This window comes from Acinonyx jubatus, chromosome B1, assembly GCF_027475565.1.
Source record: "Acinonyx jubatus isolate Ajub_Pintada_27869175 chromosome B1, VMU_Ajub_asm_v1.0, whole genome shotgun sequence".
In the NCBI taxonomy this organism is placed as follows: domain Eukaryota; kingdom Metazoa; phylum Chordata; class Mammalia; order Carnivora; family Felidae; genus Acinonyx; species Acinonyx jubatus.
The window spans coordinates 30359473-30376339 of record NC_069382.1 but is presented as its reverse complement, the minus strand read 5'-3'; the positions used below and the strand labels follow the sequence as shown (position 1 = coordinate 30376339).

General features: G+C 46.4%; 1 protein-coding gene across 10 annotated transcripts in view; it reads right to left on the bottom strand.

The window, feature by feature from the left end:
* Nucleotides 1–9867, bottom strand: part of ADRA1A (adrenoceptor alpha 1A) — a 109436-nt gene extending 99569 nt beyond the window's left edge. For 3 of the 10 annotated variants that reach the window (XR_008295931.1, XM_053216399.1, XM_027077354.2), the window contains exons 1-2: nt 9549–9865; nt 6771–8325 (exon numbers count right to left, since the gene is read on the bottom strand). Coding sequence is in view for 9 of the 10 variants with exons in the window: in XM_053216399.1 (XP_053072374.1) it covers nt 6771–7653 (883 nt within the window). In the remaining variant the exon portion in view is untranslated. Of the gene's footprint in view, nt 1–6770; nt 9323–9548 lie in introns of all 10 variants that reach the window. The other 7 variants (XM_053216402.1, XM_053216401.1, XM_015062666.3 and 4 more) reach the window with 5 other exon arrangements.
* Between the last annotated feature and the right edge of the window lie 7000 nt (nt 9868–16867).

The following is a 16867-nucleotide window of genomic DNA, read 5'->3' as shown; positions in this document are numbered from 1 at the left end:
GACAGAAATCCGTGTCCTTGTCCCTTGCACCCATGCTGGCCTTGTGCCTTGCTTTCACTGCAGAATGAGACAGCAGTGACACGGGCCAAGTCTGGGCCTAGCTCTTCAAAGGCCTGGCCGCGTCTGCCCCGGCCCGCTTGCAGACAACGGCCACGTTGTAAGAAAGCTGGTCTATACCCCTGGAGGAAGAGAGGCTGCCAATTCTGAGAGCCAGCCCCAACAGTCACACGTACTGGCCTTGACTCATCCCTGACCCACAGAATCCACGAACCGTAAAAGAGTTGCTGCCTTAGGCCACGACGTTTCGGGATGGCACGTGGTACAGCAGAAGTAACAGAAACTGGCCTCGTGTCTTAAAATCGTAACAGTTCTGAGATCGTCTTCACATCACATCTCTAAGAGGTCAACCTTCTCCGTAAGAGTCAGGGGCCTGATCCCTCTGTGCCTGCAGCCGAGCCACATAGGGTCTGGTCATCTTGGGCATCCATAAGAGTCAGAGCCACTGTATGTCATTTATACATTACACGCACTTGTCCTTTTTCCCTGCTGTGTGTCACATATCACCAGCTGAAAGTCTGCTATGTATTTAATTGCACAGATTTCCGGCTCCATTAGGGGAGGGATTTTTTTGTCTTGTCTTTAGCTCCAGTGATTCTCTAGCTGCCTGGGACATAGGAGATGCTCAATGAAATTTGCTGAACAAATGAATCCTTTGCCTCACTGCTTCCCGCTGATTCGCCCCTTGTCAGCTTTGCCTTCCCTCTAACATCCCATCTTAAAACACATGCTGGGGCGCCTGGGTGGCTCAGTCGGTTAAGCGTCTGACTCTTGGTTTCAGTTCAGGTCATGATCTCGTGGTTTTGTGAGTTCGAGCCCCGGGTTGGGCTCTGTGCTGGCAGCTTGGAGCCTGCTTGGGATTCTCTCTCTCTCTCTCTCTCTCTCTCTCTCTCTCTCTCTCTCTCCCTCTTTCTCTGTCCCTCCCCTACTCCCACTGTCTCTGTTCCTCTCAAAATAAATAAATGAACTGATAAAAAACAAAACAAAAAAAGAAACCACATTCTCCCTCCTCACTACCGCGTGCTCTGCTATCTTTTTAATTTTAACATTAATTATCAAATATTCTATGTCTACGTGAGCCACAGCTCAGCCCCACACTGCCTCCTTTGGCTCAGAGATAACAGCAATGCCTACGTCCAATAATAATAATGCCTGTTTTGCATTTCAATCAGATAACCTGTCCAAGGTTCAGACACACAATTATGCAGTCAGTAAATATTGCCCCCTTATCCCTTTCTTTCCAATGCTCTCTCTTTCTCGGCCCTCCAAGGGGATCGCCCTCATAGCAACGTCCTTGTATGTCAGTAATGGTCTGCAAGTCACATACATTCTGATAAAATTCACATGTGTGGCCATCACAGCACTGTGCTAGGCAGTCGACCTGTATAACATCTCCTATTTTATGAAGAAGCAAGCCTAGCTTTAAATCTCAGGCCATGGCTTCCCCCCCCCCCCCCCCCCGCCAGCGCACTGACTCTGGGACTAGCGGGTTCTAGACAAAAAGACGAAATAGGCAAAGATGATGTACATGCTTTAGGCGCTGGAGCGCCCCCCTGAGGCATATTTTTTACCCTTCCTTCTATCACAGAAGGCTGACACCTTCATCTTCTCCCTAGTCATCTCCATGATCAAAACCTGGCTTTTAAAAACATTTACTCCAAGGTGTCCATGGCTGATAACATCATCCTCACATGTGACACCCCTCCCCACAAGGGGTTCCGAGTTCCAACCAGACATTTAGGATGCAAAAAGAAAACGAAACCAGCAAGGCGTAGACTTGGAAGTGGGCAGGTCAGATTCATACCTGCAGTCACACTATTCAGTCCAGCAAATCCACCCAGCCTCGAGGGGAGAAGCAGGGGAAGAGCAAAGCGCCGAGTCTGTGAGGAGCCATTGTCACAATGTAGAGGAGTGACCTTCAGCGACAGAGAGCGCTCACTCACCTGGCTATCCCGGGCTGGTTCCCACACATGTGGGCGCTTGGCTTCTCAGCTTGCTATACCACGGGCATCCCTGCCTGGCTTAGTTTCTAGTCCCGCTATTCTCTGTCATACTTGTCATACTTAAGAGCTTGTGTCCATTGTGTATGAGAATATAGTGGCATGTGTATTCTTCTGTCCACACTTCGCAGGAAAAATGTACTCAAGACAGTTACTAAGGACAAATAATACCTCGCTGATGGCCCAGTGGAAGTAGTGCAGGCTTCAAGTCAGCAATGATACTTCTAGAAGCTTCCACAGTGACCTCCAGGCACCGTTAACTGTTATAGTCCTTAGCACTTCTATTTTTATTTTTATTTATTTATTTTTTTAATTTTTATTTTGAGAGAGAGAAAGAGGGAGGTAGGGGGCAGGGGGGAGAGCAGAGGGAGAGAATGTTAAGCAGGCTCCATCCACACCCATCATGGAGCCCGACGTGGGGCTCACTCTCACGAACTGTGAGATCATAACGTCAGCCAAAATCCAGAGTCAGACGCTGAATCAACTGAGTCACCCAGGTGTTCCCTTAGCACTTCCAATACCACCTCCTACGCTTGTGATAATTGTTCCTAATTTGTTTTCTTAACTAGATTGTGACGCCCCTGAAGGCAGGGAATGTGCTTTATGCATCTTTTTCTAACTCAGTGCCTGGTACTCATTATACAGTCAATAAACCTGGAAGAAATAGTCTCTTGCTTGTTTGGTGCCACGAAGAAGCTGTGGGCCACAGATCTGGTAGGTTTAGGGATCTTCTGCCGTACGGAGCCGCAGGTCAGACTGCCAAAGAGGAGTTTTCAATTTCCCCCCCGCGGCACCCCATTATCAGGATTTAAAGGAAGCCCAGTGATTCTGGGTGCTCTTGTCTTGCCATCACTCCCCTCCACTCCAATACTTCAGCTCAATGCTTACTAACTCCCCAGGAGAGCGGATCCAAGAGGAAGGCCATGGTTAGACCAGAGCCCCCCTTCCCCTGAGTGAGCTTAGGAACCAGCCCACCTCCCTGGACAGCTCAGCCACCACCAGAAATCCCACCCCCCCAGTCCCCCATCATCACCTGAGCTTAGTCCAACATCTGACTCTATAGGACTCCTAATCTGTTCCAGTTCATGTCCCTGCACAAACACACGTCTTTACTGTGGTTCCTACGTATAGTCATCGGCAACATTACCCATAACCCTCAGCCTCTTAGCTGTTGGAGAGTAACGCGCAACCTTCTCGACTGGTCTTACTTTCAACTTGTGACTGGCTATAAATCTCAAATATGTCCTCAGGACTTCCTGGTGACTCTACTAAATTTCCATAATCTATTTACTCTCTTGCCTCACAGGTGAATATTGCACATCTTCTTTTGCTCCTCAAACCAACAATCATTTCTTATTCCTTTCTCGCTCGTAGCTGATGATCTTGCTTCTTATTTTGTCGAGGGCATAAACATACACCAAAGAGGGGATTACCTTTCCCCCTCCGCATGTGCTTGCCTCTGGGCTTATAGACCCCGGCTTCACTCTCACTTCCCGACCCTCACTTGGGCACTGAACCCCACCTCCTCCCTTGCCTATACCATCATTCCATCAGAATGGTATCCTATCTCCCACCTTTGGAAATTCTCTCTAGATCCTTCCAGCTATCCTCTATTTCTCTGCCCCACTGTCTAGGAAAACCTTTCCCAGGAGTTGTGTCTTTTCACTGCTCCCACCTCTCCATCTCTCATTCTCTCTAGAAAGCACACAGGCAGGCTTTTCTCTCCATCACTCCACTGAGACTATTATTCTCAGAGGACCTCATCATATCACCAAGGACCTCCACATGGCCAAGTCCAATGTGGAGTCCCAGCCCTCCTCTGCCTTGGCCGAGCAGTCGCCCGTGACACAGCTGAATATTCTTGTGAGGCAAGAGAGTAAATAGATTATGAATACTCTTGCCTTCTTGAAACATTTCCATTTGGCTTTGGGATCAACACGGTCTCTTGGTTTTCCTCCCTCTTCCCTGCCACTCTCTTCCAACTTCTTCTGCTAATTGGTTCTCCTCTCTCTGGCCCTCAAGTACAGGAATGCCCCAAGACTCAGTCCTTACCTCTCTTTTCTCTGTATTATGTTCTCCTTTGTAGACCCTTTCACTTCCATGGCTTTAAATATATGGATGTGTTCCCAGTGTATATGGTAGCCCAGCTCCAAATTCATGTATCTAACTGCCACTTGGCATTTCTACTTAGATGTCAAATAGATATGTGACTATATGGCATGGCTACATGGCTACACAAAATAAACACTTATACTTCACGCCCCTGCCAGCCCCTTACAATCCAGTCATTCCCTGGTTTTCCTAGAGTAAAATGCGCTGTTTACCCTGGTGCTTAGGCCCCAGACCCGGAAGTTATCTTTAATTCCTCTCTTTTTTCTCATACCCTATGTCCAACCTTGTCAGCTCCACATTTGGAATAAGTACCGGATGTGATCACTTCCCACCACCTCCACCTGTTTCACCCAAGTGCAAGACATCTCGGTCTTTCCACCCTTGGCTTCTCTAACGGCCTCCCAACCGGGGTCCCTGCTTCCACAGTCGTCCCCCAAAACAGCCCACTCTCCAACCAGAAACCCAAGTGATCCTTTAAAAATATAAAACCAGCCACATCCCTGCTAACACCTGTCCAATCGGATGGCTTCCCATCACAATTAGAATAATATGCAAATTCTACTTGGGCCTAAAAGACCCACATGACCTTGTCTATTTCCACAACCTGTTTCTGGACTTGTCTGCCCACTCATTCTCTGTAGTTCAGCCAGGCGGTGGTCTTTGCTTTGCCTTGAACAGGTCAGGCTCTTTCCCATCTCTGTACTCGCCGTTCCTCTGCCCAAAAGGTCCTTCCAAACTTTGTAAAGTTTGCTCCTCACTTCAGTTAGGTCTCTGCTTAAATATCACCTCTTCAGAGAGGACTCGTCTGACCACCCACCCCGTTGTCCTACAAATCTCTATCCTCTGATCCTGCTTAGTTTTTTATAGTGTTTAGCAACCCGTGACTTCTTAATATATATTTATTTGTCTATCTCCCCCAGAAGAATGCAAACATTTTACTGGCAAGGAGTCTGCTGCCTTGCTCAAACTATGCCTAGAACAAGTGCTCGGTATACACTTGATAAGTACATGGATGCATGAAAAAATACGCAAACTTCAGAAGGAAGTAAGAGATGGGATGCAGAAAGATAGGGAAGCAGGGGCTCAGGTAGAGTGCTATTGAAATAAATTCAAAGCTGTGATGTACTTCTAGGAGCAGAGTCAGCAACAATGATGGGTAGGCACAATGGAAAGTCAGCTAGTGAACTCAGAAGGGCCTCTCAAGCAGCCCTGTTGGATAGAAATTTCTGCAGCGATGAAAATGTTCTATATCTTTGCGGTCCCCAAACAGTAGCCACTGGCCAGATGTGGCTACTGAGTGCTTGAACTTTGGCTAGTGAGATTGAGGAACTGAATATTAATTTTCTTTAACTTGCATTAAATAGCCACATGTGACCAGTGGCTATGGTACTAGAGAAGCTCCAGAACCTTCCCCACACTTGTGATTTCAGAATAATAATGCAAACCTCACTGCGTTGTTGAGGGGATGCATGAAATAAAAAGCCTGGACAAATGAAACCAAGTTGGCCCCCAAAACTAATAGCTGTTATTACATGGAGTTGCAAAGTAAAGTACTTTAAATACATGCTACTTAAATTTGGCTCCAAGGTGCCAGAAACAAACTTTTATTAACTTTTACCATATTTTTTTTTGTTTGTTACAGTTAGTGGATAACCAATGTGCGGGTCTATGCTTGAGCTCCCAAACTAAAAATAGCCAACAACCATTTTGGGATCTCACGAAGGCCTTTCGGGGATAGATGACTATTCCAAGTGGATCAGCTTGCTGATACTTACGATGAGCTAATTAGTTTTGACAACAGCTAATTTAGCATTTGCAAAAATTGGATTTGTAACATTACTGCATTATTTTCAAACAGTGTTATCTGCAGCTTCCAGAACGCTCTTGGATAAGAGGACTGTTTGTTTTGCTACTTACTATTAAAATACAGGGCAAAGTATTTACTTATAGGAAACATGATGTTGAATTCTTTAAAGCTTAAATTCTTTTGGACATAAAATCATCTTTTTTTCCTTGTCAGGGGCTCACCACACTTTCTTCCATACCGAATCCAGAAAATAAAATTAACACAGATATAGAACGAAGCAGACCATTATGACTAACCCTTAGGAATAATCTAATCTAATAATAAAATTACACATTTGTTCAGAATAAGTACAGTGCTTATTTTTAGGCCAAGAGAATTTGCAGTTCAGAGCAGCAGAGGTGAAAGTGGAATCCCACAGCCCTGCCTGAGAGTGTGGTGGAGACTCTGAGACTCCAAAGAAGAGAGGATCTGTTTAAATTAAACACATGCTTACAGGCATTAAGAAAAGCTGACGTTCTTATTAAGGAGACCAATTAATCTGCATCTGTTGGAAGCAGCTTTACAGTAGTTGAAAAGGTGCCCAAGGACATACCGTAAATGAGACTGGAGAAGAAAGGAAACTGAAATTTACTTTTCTACGGGGAGCATTTCCTACCTGCTCCCCTCCCCACCCCCACCTCTGGCTTTGCTGTTTGAAACGCAGATCCTTTTTCTGCCACCCCGACCTTGAGTCTAGCAGAAGGGGAAGGGGATGAGGAACCCTAAATACAAAGATGGGGCGTTTGAAGACTTACCAATGGGCATCACTAGGAAAAAAGGCAGCCAGCAGAGGACGAAGCAGCCGACCACGATGCCCAGTGTTTTGGCCGCTTTCTTCTCCCGGGAAAATTTGAGGAGCCTCACGGAGAAGTGCGTCTTGTTCTTGGCGCTGGACACCCCGCTGCCTCCTACCGGGGCATTTTTCCGATGGATGCGGAGCGTCACCTGCTCCGAGTCCGACTTGTCAGTCTTGAGGCCGGACTTGAGGCCCCGGCTTTCCCTCTTGGCCACCACGTAGACCCGGCAGTACATGACCAGGATGATGGTCAGTGGCACGTAGAAGGAGCCCAGGGCCGAGAAGAGCACGTAGCCCGGCTCCTCGGTGATCTGGCAGATGGTCTCGTCTTCAGGGGCCGGCTGCCTCCAGCCAAACAGAGGCCCGATGGAGATGACAAGGGAGAGCGCCCAGACACAGAGCAGGGCCATGAGACCCCTCTTCTGGGTGACGATGGTGGGGTAGCGCAGCGGGTAGCTCACACCGATGTAGCGGTCGATGGAGATGATGCAGAGTCCCATGATGGACGCGGTGCAGCACAGGACGTCCACCGCCGCCCAGATATTGCAGAAAACCCTGCCAAAGGCCCAGTAGCCCAGGATCTCAAAGATGGCAGAGAAGGGCAGCACCGTGGAGGTGAGGAGGAGGTCGGCCACCGCCAGGTTGACGATGTAGTAGTGAGTGACCGAGTGCAGATGCCGGTGGCAGGCCACGGAGAGGATCACTAGGATGTTGCCCAGCACACCGAAAATGATGAGGCCCCCCAAGATCACCCCGAGCAGAATGGCCTTGGATATGTTCACTGGTGCCTGCGGATGGGTGCAGTTGGAACTGTCGGAGGCATTCCCAGAGAGAAACACCATGGTCCCAGCCGGGGCCGGCGAGGTCCGGCTCTCGGGAGCCACCCCCGGGCGAGGGCGGAGGCGGGAGCGAGGGAGCAGAGTCAAAAGGTCTCGGCTCTGGGAAGCCTTGCCCGCTGGGGTTAGCTGGGGGTGAGAGAGGGCGTGTGGGTGGGAAGCAACCCCGGCCTGCCCTGGAAACCCTCAGAAGGCCACGCAAAAGGGCAGGGCATTAAAGGCGACATGGCCAGGGACGCACACGCGGGGCTACCCGCGGACCCTATCCACCCGCGGCGCTGGCCTTCCGGCCCCAACTCCCTCCCTCCCCCAGGCTTGGCGCGAAGCTCGAGGAGACACGTTGCAAAATGCAATCCCAGAACTACAGGAGCCCGCTTCTCCGTACTGTCCGATCCTTCCTGCTTAGAAGATTGGGCATTCTGCGCGTAACTGGGAATTCAACAATTTAGCGCCAGCCTCCCCGCTACCCACAATCAAGTACCGGTGTGCCGTCGACTCTCAAAGGCGGGGACCGCCGGCATCTGGGCGCTTCTCCCGGCCCGCAGTTACCCACGGTGCGACCGGCGCGCGGTGGACTCGTGCTAGATCCAGCTTCTGCGCGCGCAGGCCGGGGGAAGTGGACGCGAAACGCTGGCCAAGACCGAGGCGGCTGCGGGGCGTCGTCGGCCCCGCGTTACCCTGAAAGAGCGCAAAGAGAAAGGCGGGGTGTATACCGGGCGCCCTGGGGAGCGAGGCCGTACCGGGCCCGGCGGCTGGGAGCCCCGGCGACTCTGCGGTCCCGGAGCGGCGTGCCCTGCTGCAGCACGGGCGGCGCGGAAGGGGGCCGCGAGCCGCTGGGAACCTGCCTTGGCGCGCGGCCCCGCGGCCTCTGGCCGGCTCCTGGAGCCGAAGCAAACAAACCCCGAGCCGCGGCGGCCAATTACGCGCGGCCGCACAGCGAGATTAAACCCCGCGAAGCTCGCTTAGGCGGGACTGCGGCTGGTGCGTACGTGTGTCGCGCCGAGCCTGGCCGGTGGAAACTGGAGGATCCACCCGGGTGCCATTTAAACAGGTTGCTTCGCAGTCACCTGGAGGGGGCGGCCTGGGAGAGGGAACCGCTGCGACCCGGGGGCCGCGGCCCAGCCAGTGCCACGCGCACGCTCACGCCGGTGGAATTCACACTTGGGTGTGCGGTGCGCGCGGGTCTGTCGACCCGCGAAGCCGGCCCGAGGGCCAGGTCCCGAGAAAAAGCTGGCGGGGCCCGAGGGCTGAACGCGACCGAGGTCGGTCCAGGAGCCCTTTTCCAGCCGCAGGAGCAGCGGTGCCGGAGGACTCGAGCCTCCGGCCACACCCGGACGGGCTGCGGGGGTGCCGGGGGAGAAGTGGTGGAGAGGGCGAGCGCCACTCTGCAGAAGGGGCTTTGCAAGTGGCGGCCACTGCGGATGTGGTAGGCTTAAAAATCAGGAGGATGCGGGACGCTTCGCTTTGCGGGGCTGGGGGCCACGGTATTTGTGAGATACTTAGGTTTCCACGGGGACTGAGGCAGGAGTGCGAGGAGTGGGGACCCATCTTGCCTTCTGATGATTCTGGGGTCGGGCCCTGAGGCAGGACTCCCAGGCAAAGGCTATGGTGACAAGTTCAAGAGCTCACAGGTGGTCCTAAAAGCCAGCAACTGCAGAAAGCCTCTTTCCTCTACCTCGGGGCGACAAACACGGACCAAAAGACACACTTGTTAACTAGGAGGTAACTTTCCAGAATATACAAGGGAAACGGGGTGGGGTGGGGATGCAGGTGTCAGAGCGGGTGAAAGAAGCGGGGGGCGCACGGGCAAAGTGCGGGTTCCGTCTCAGCGGGAAGCGAGGGCGATTTGCCCTCATCCCCGCCCCTCTGGACGCCCGCGCCCCATGCCGCAGCGGACTCACCTGGAGCGGGGAGAGGACGGGGGTTCGGTCCCAGGAGCAGCCCCGCCGCCTCCTCTCTGGGGAAAGAGGCGACCGTCCCTCCAAGGAACCAATTCTTAGTCCTTCTGCACCCGCTGACTCACCCCTCCTCTACAGATGTCTTTAAGCTCCCGGCTCACTATCGCTTTACCTGCAGAATTTACAATAAAGAGTGAAAATAGGAAAAGAAAAAAACCCGGCCAACCCATAACTCCACGTTCACCCTTTTAATTTTCAGCTCCCTGACATCAGCAAAGAACGGCAAGGAACTTTGCAGCTAGCTCTCGCTGACGTCACACAGGCAGTAGCCCCAGCGAGTACGGTAATCGGCTGTTTACCGTATTACTCTGCGGCAACAGGCAGAATGCGCACAACCGTATTTTCCCCCCTCCTGCTTGACTTGGGTGGATTGCGTTCTCGCTTTACTTTAAAAAGATATTTGTGTGTGGTGTCTGTGTGTGTGTGTGTGTGTGTGTGTGTGTGCGCGCGCGCGCGCGCGCGTGTGTGTGAATTTTATTTACAGGAAATAACTTCTTTAAATGATACGATTTTAAAACTAAAGAAAAATTGACACCTGCCTGGTAGATATTACTGCGGATGTGGTGTGTTCACAGAAATACCCCCCAAAGTTACTTTTGAACAGCTTTATTCTATTAACACTTGGACTCGGTTCTGTTAAAATCAAGAAGAGCATATGTTGTTATGCCAAATACATGGGTAAATTATATTATTTGAAGGTGTTTCAAGATGAGAGTAAAATCAGATAACATTTAATGAATCTGATTGTAATAAAATTATGATTCCTGGAAGATGTAAAGGGAGCATATTTAAACTTTATGAAATATGATCCATTTCTCATTTCTCGGATCTTTCTCTCATCCGTCTCTCATCCATCTCAGATGGATTTTAAAAACATTATAGTCCCGCTGTAGTTTCTTACACAGTTTAGTGTTGGTAAAGTTCCACAAATTCTTTCCCAGCTTTTGTAAGAAAATGTATGTTTTAAAGGAAAGTTACTTCTGTTACTTCTGTCTAATTCTCTTTGATTCATTAACAGTTGGCGTATGAAAAGCTGACATCACCAGTTTTATTGATTTTTTTCTTCTGGTAAATTCCATGTTCTGTTTACCTTACAATTGAATAAACCCGTATGTGTTTTTGGGATATTGGGAAAACACTCGAATTTTCTCCACTTTGATTCCCACCTCCTACATCATCCTCCTTCGTCTTTATTGATTTAGAAAACATATGCTGTTCTTAATGTATTTGCCAGGTACCCTTGAACCTAGTAACAAAGAGATAACTTTGACCAGGGGTAGGCGTTAGAACTCTCTTCCCTGAACAGAAGTCTGTTAATATTGTTTCTTTTTCGAAAGGAGATGTTTGGGAGGCTCTTTTATAGTTATATACCTCTAATGCCTTGGAGGAATGTCCATGGAAAGATCAAGAAGCACTACTTCATTAGGAAATATTATCTCATCCTCAGATACGTCTATCATGTATGTTCTTTAGCAATGCCATCCACCAGAGAGATATTTTATTGTTGAGTTTCATATTCATTAACCTTATACCATAAAGGCGAGTTCTCTATTAAGATCTGTTCTGTGGTAGATAAGGGAAGTAGTGTTATCAGCAAGAAAAGCAACCAAAAATTGCTCAGCTCTGCAAGGTTAGAATGTACAAAGGTCTTTGGAACTCCCAGTCCTCTAGCCCCCAACAAACAAGCAGAGCACCCTTCCTTTCCCCCACCAGCTGACTAGCTGGAGCCAATGCTGAGAAGAGCTGCTCTTTATTTCTAGCTTGGCCCCAGGTGGATCTTTCCAATCTGCTTCTCGGCCAGTGAACATCAGTTTTTGAGACACTGACTCTCAGAACCAATTATTTCCTCACTAACCATAGACCCACAAACAGGAAACTATCTATTGGTGGGTTACGCTTTTAAAAATGGTTGAGGTGGATGTCCCGGAAGGTGTTCGGTTAGACCCATGGGGAGGTGGGGTGAAGAAAGAGTAGGCTGTAGAGTCCTAAAGATGCTGTCCCTGCATTCCTGTAAGACCAGGGGCAAAACCCAGCTTTTCTGAGCCTCGGCTTCCTAATTTTTAAAGGGACACACACACCACACACACAAAAACCCCAAGACTGTTATTAGGACAGAGTGAAATTATATCTCATGAAGCTTATCCATCCTCCTGTTATTAATCTTATTAACTAAAAACTCTGCTCATTTTGTGCCCTACGTTAAAGTGAAACACACTTCTAACCCAGAGTGGTCCCAATCCCACATTTAACAAGAGCACTGTGTATTCAGCTGGAGAAATCTGTGAAATGACCTGAAAATTACGCCCAAGCCCACTGCTGTAAGCGGAGTGACCCAACATGGCAAAGCAAAAGAATGGCCCCGTTCACTGGCTGCTCCTCCTTTCTTCTCACTTTCCCTTGTCCCACATCTTGAAGGACCATGAAAATATGTGCAAACACTTCCATCCATACATCCAGACAGCTCTACCTTGGCCTTTGGCAGTGGCCTATAATGTGGTCTGCCCTTGAGAAGATGGGCCCAGGAAAAAGGCCTAAGGCCCTAAAAGTGGTTGTGTAGCCATTTGGAGCAGAGGATTCTGGGTCCCAGAGCATGACCTAGAAAGAAGGGTGGAGGCTCTACTCAGGGATATTACCTCAATCCTGTAGTCTTATGGATTCTGGGATCTCTAAAGCCCAAAACCCAAGTTAGGAATCCTCTTGCCTGGACCTAAGAATGCTACTCTCTAGACTTTGGGTGTGATGGAAGCTGAGAAATTCATTGCAGGAGAGGTTCCAGGAAGCCTCTTGGGAGGATATTGCTTGATTTAGGGCTTGCAGAATAAGTAGAATTTAGATTGGTAGGCAAAAGTGAGAAAGGCAGATCAACAACAGGTGTAAAACAGAGGGGGGATATGTGTCTATACATGTGTGCATGCGTGTGTGTGTGTGTGTGTGTGTGTGTGTGTGTGTGTGTTCAGGGACACTGGGGTCTAATTGGAGAAGATCTTGCAATCACCGTACACCCAATGACTTCGATTGGCAGGATTCTGTTAGTGACTAGTGAGACAGTCAGCAAATATAGGAAGCTTCAAGAAAAAAAAATCTGTCAATCATTATCTTAGAAGACAATACACAATGGAATTAGGAGCTCTTTTCCCAGGCTTATGATTCCAAGTGACAGAGTAGAGGGCTTAATGTTAATATCTACCTAAAAGACCTGGCTTTTCAACTAATTCACGTAAGGCTTAAAAAGTTAAAGTGGAAGGAAAATGAAAAACATTGTTCAGAATGATATTGATGCAGGTATCAAGTCACACTTCTCTAAACAGGCCTTGTGTTCTAATCCTTTATCGAACTGAGAAAACCACCCAGTGCACAGACACTACTGAAGGAAGCCTCGGAAGGGATAATAATTCTGCCCTTGTCATCATTTGTCCTGCTTATTCTCGTTGCCCTTGAGAAAACAACTTGTTCCAAGCCTCTTATGAGTCATGGAGCCCATCCCTACATTGTAGATTATGGTGGGAATATGGGGTCAAGTCAGCCTATAGCTAAATCAGGTAAATTATTTCTGTAAAGCAATAAATCTTTGCTCTTGTATAGCAAATGTGAGTTGAGTCATATCGATCAAATTTGTCAATATCATCTAAAAGGGAAGGGAAACACCAAAAATCAATATCTGTACCAAATGTAGAAATGCTTTATGTCATTTCTCCACCTACTGATGATGTCTATGGGGACATTAAAATGCTTATTGGCCTGTATTTCATTATAAAATATATGATTTTAACAGCATATTTTGAAAAGTTGGAAATAAAAATAAGACATAATCTATAATTCTGCCATTGCAGAAATAACCACTGTGCAATATTTGATACATTTTTGTCATGTGTGCAAATGATATACATACATATCTGAAATATATTATATACATGTATTTATGATATGTGTGTATATATATGTATTATGTATAATACTGTGATCATATTGTGTCTCTAGTTACATATCCTGCTTTTTCATTTAATGTTATTTCTGAACACTTATTCATATTAATGAATTTTTACAAAAATATGATTTGTAACAGCTGCATAGAAATTCCATTACATATATATGTCCTGATAAATTTGACTATTTGGATATTTAGGTTTTTCAAAAAATGTCCTATTTATAGCTTGTACTGTGATAAATGCTCAGGTATAATGTTTTTTTGTGTTTTGTTTTAAAATTTTTTTTAATGTTTATTTTTGAGAAAGAGACAGAATGTGAGCCAGGAAGATGCAGAGAGAGAGGGAGACACAGAATCCGAAGCAGGCTCCGGGCTCCAAGCCGTCAGCACAGAGCCCAATGCAGGGCTTGAACCCACCAACCGCGAGGTCATGACCTGAGCCTAAGTCAGCCACCCAGATGCATGCTCCGTACTCTAATTTTTCTTTAGATTAACTTCTATAACTGAAATTAGAGGATCAAAAATTAAGAAAATTTGAGAAATTATACTTTGCCCTCTAGAAAGGTTTTACAAATGTACATACAAAATGTAAACTCGTAAGAGTGGGGTATGATAGAAACTTTCTTTGTGGTGGTGGTAGTTGATTTTTGCTTCTTGCCAATCTTGAGTGTTTCATAATAAAATACACAAGTACATAAATATCTGTAAATTAAACAAACTTTAGCCAGTGTGATAAGTAAGAAATCTCTCATTAAACATTTTTATTCTTGGGACGCCTGGCTGGCTCGTTTGGTAGAGCATGCAACTCTTGATCTCAGGGTTGTGAGTTTGAGCCCCACGCTGGGTATAGAGATTGCTTAAAAATAAAATCTTAAAAAAAATACTTTTTAATTATGAGCATATTTTCATACACTTACTTGACACGTGCATTTACTATGTTGTGATTTGCTTGGCTCCTATCAGTCAGGATTTAGTCGGAAACTGCTGTAGATATTTCAAGTGGGAAGTGACTTAACACACGGAATCAGAGGCTTGTAAGACAAATAGAAAAGCTTGGGAAACAGGTCAGGGAAAACCGCTATTTGCTTTCAAGAAATCTGGAAGTATAGGAAGATTAGGAAGTCACAAAATGAGCTCAGCTGCCTGAAGCATCAATAAAGTACAGGACACCCGGAAGCTCCTGACAAAGCCTCACCTGGGCTGTCGGCTGACACCTTTGTTCCTGCACAACCCTGTTACGGGACAGAGTATCTGCTTCTCCTTTACTTTCAGAATCTCATAGAAGCTCCTCTCTTTGGTGGATGTCACCAGAACAATGATGACAGAGATTCTTCCAGCCATGGCAATTCAGAGAAGCGCATAGAAGGGGAGAGATGGTTCTGAGTAGGCGTCTTAGTATAATGTCCACCGCCTATTTTTGCATGGGTGGTTTCCCCTTTTATCCTATACGTTTGTGAAAACTCTTTATATGTCATGGCAGCCATAAAAAATATACCCCTCGGATCTCCTGCTGCATAATTGGGCATAACTGAAGGACAGTCTCAGATTTTGTCCTTCTGGATCCATCCCTGTGCTCATGCTACACTTCCTATAGGCAACAGCTAAGCGTGGCAGAGGTTCTGATGCAGGCAGGCCCCTTATTATTAGACACAGGATTTATCGAAGGGGAGACTTTGTCTTGAGGACTTCCCATCAGTCAGCCAAAACTTTCTTATAACTATGCAACAATCTGACACTTTTCTTTCCTAATCCTCCTCTCCTCCCCTCTGGCTTGGATTATAGTCCGAAGGCTCTCCTTCTTTGACTCTCCTTTCCTTCACAGGAATTTCCTCCAATAAATCTTTTATATGATTAATCACGTCTTGGTGTCCGCCTCTTGAAGGACCAAAATTATACATTAAGGATTTCAGTCCTTTTGGATATTTGCTGTCATTTCTTCCTGTCACAGATATTTAAGGGTAAAATACTTAATGAATTTCTGTAAAGAGGGAAGCTGTCCCCATGAGTTCTCTCAAAATTAATAGAAAGTGACATATTTATACCTTGGCAACCTATGAATGTAATCTGCCCAACATTTTGTGCATATTTTATACGAGTTTACTGGTCAGTGACTTTTTTCTTCATGGTCAGAGTGGCTGACCTCACGAAAGAGCCTGAAGAAGCTTCCTTATTCCTCTCGACTCAAGGAATTTTTCTTCCACCCCTAGGATGTCTGACAAGACTGAATTTAACCCATAAGAAGTAGATGTGAGTCTGCACTCGTTTTAAGGTTATTCCAACATGAAAATCTTAGACAGTAAGCATTAAGGAGAAGTCCTTTAATTTCCTCTGGCTAGAGTTCAGCAGAAAATAGACGATAATCCTCAAGTCTGAAAAAGGACAGTGTCTCTTCTCTTTTACTGAAGGATAAGCTTAAGTTCTGGATAAGTATTCAATGGTTTTTATCCAGTCTTGTTAATTTAACTGCTGTTAATGTAGTTTCTTTGCCTTTTGTAAGTGATGGCACATAAATTGACAAAATGGTCACGTTCCTCTGTCCAACATCAGAAAAAAGCAAAACAAAACAACACTTACTATTCTTTCCTTCACTTTCTGAAGCTGTCATCATCATTTTTGTTTACTGTCTTATAATAATCAAATGATTCCAGTCAAGAAAGTTTAAAAAAAAGCCATACATAAGAAAAAAAATCAGGAATCCAACCAGTCTGATTTTATCAGAAACATCCATTGTAATTGGGAAGTTCTTGGAAGGAAGAGTTAAATTATCATTTATTTATTTATTTATTTATTTATTTATTTATTTATTTATGTATTTATTTATTTAGAGAACAAGCAGAGGAGGGGCAGAGAGAGGGGGAGACAGAGGATCTGAAGTGTGCTGTGTGTTGACAACAGACAGCCTGATGCGGGGCTCGAACTCACAAACCGCGAGATCATGACCTGAGCCGAAGTCAGATGCTTAACCGACTAAGCCACCCGGGCTCCCTAAGAAAATACATTTTTAATGAAGCAAACTAAATACCAATTTAGAAAAGTGTAGAGAGTGTGGTTTCCCATTAGCCTTCTCTCCGTGGCTCCCCTAAAGACATGAAATCTAAATTTAAAATGCACTTGCTATGTAAACTCAACTTCAAGGCAAAAACCTTAGGCTTCTTTCCAACCAGATTTGCACTTCTCAGTTCCCGTATATAGAAATCGTGTAATGACCAATGGTCTATGTCAGAAAAAGTAATGTGGATAATCAAAGCTGTGATTGTAATGGGAACATTGGGGAAACTAAAATGTCCAAAATGATTCTTGATCTTGTTTAGATTTATTGGTGAGATACTCAGTTTGT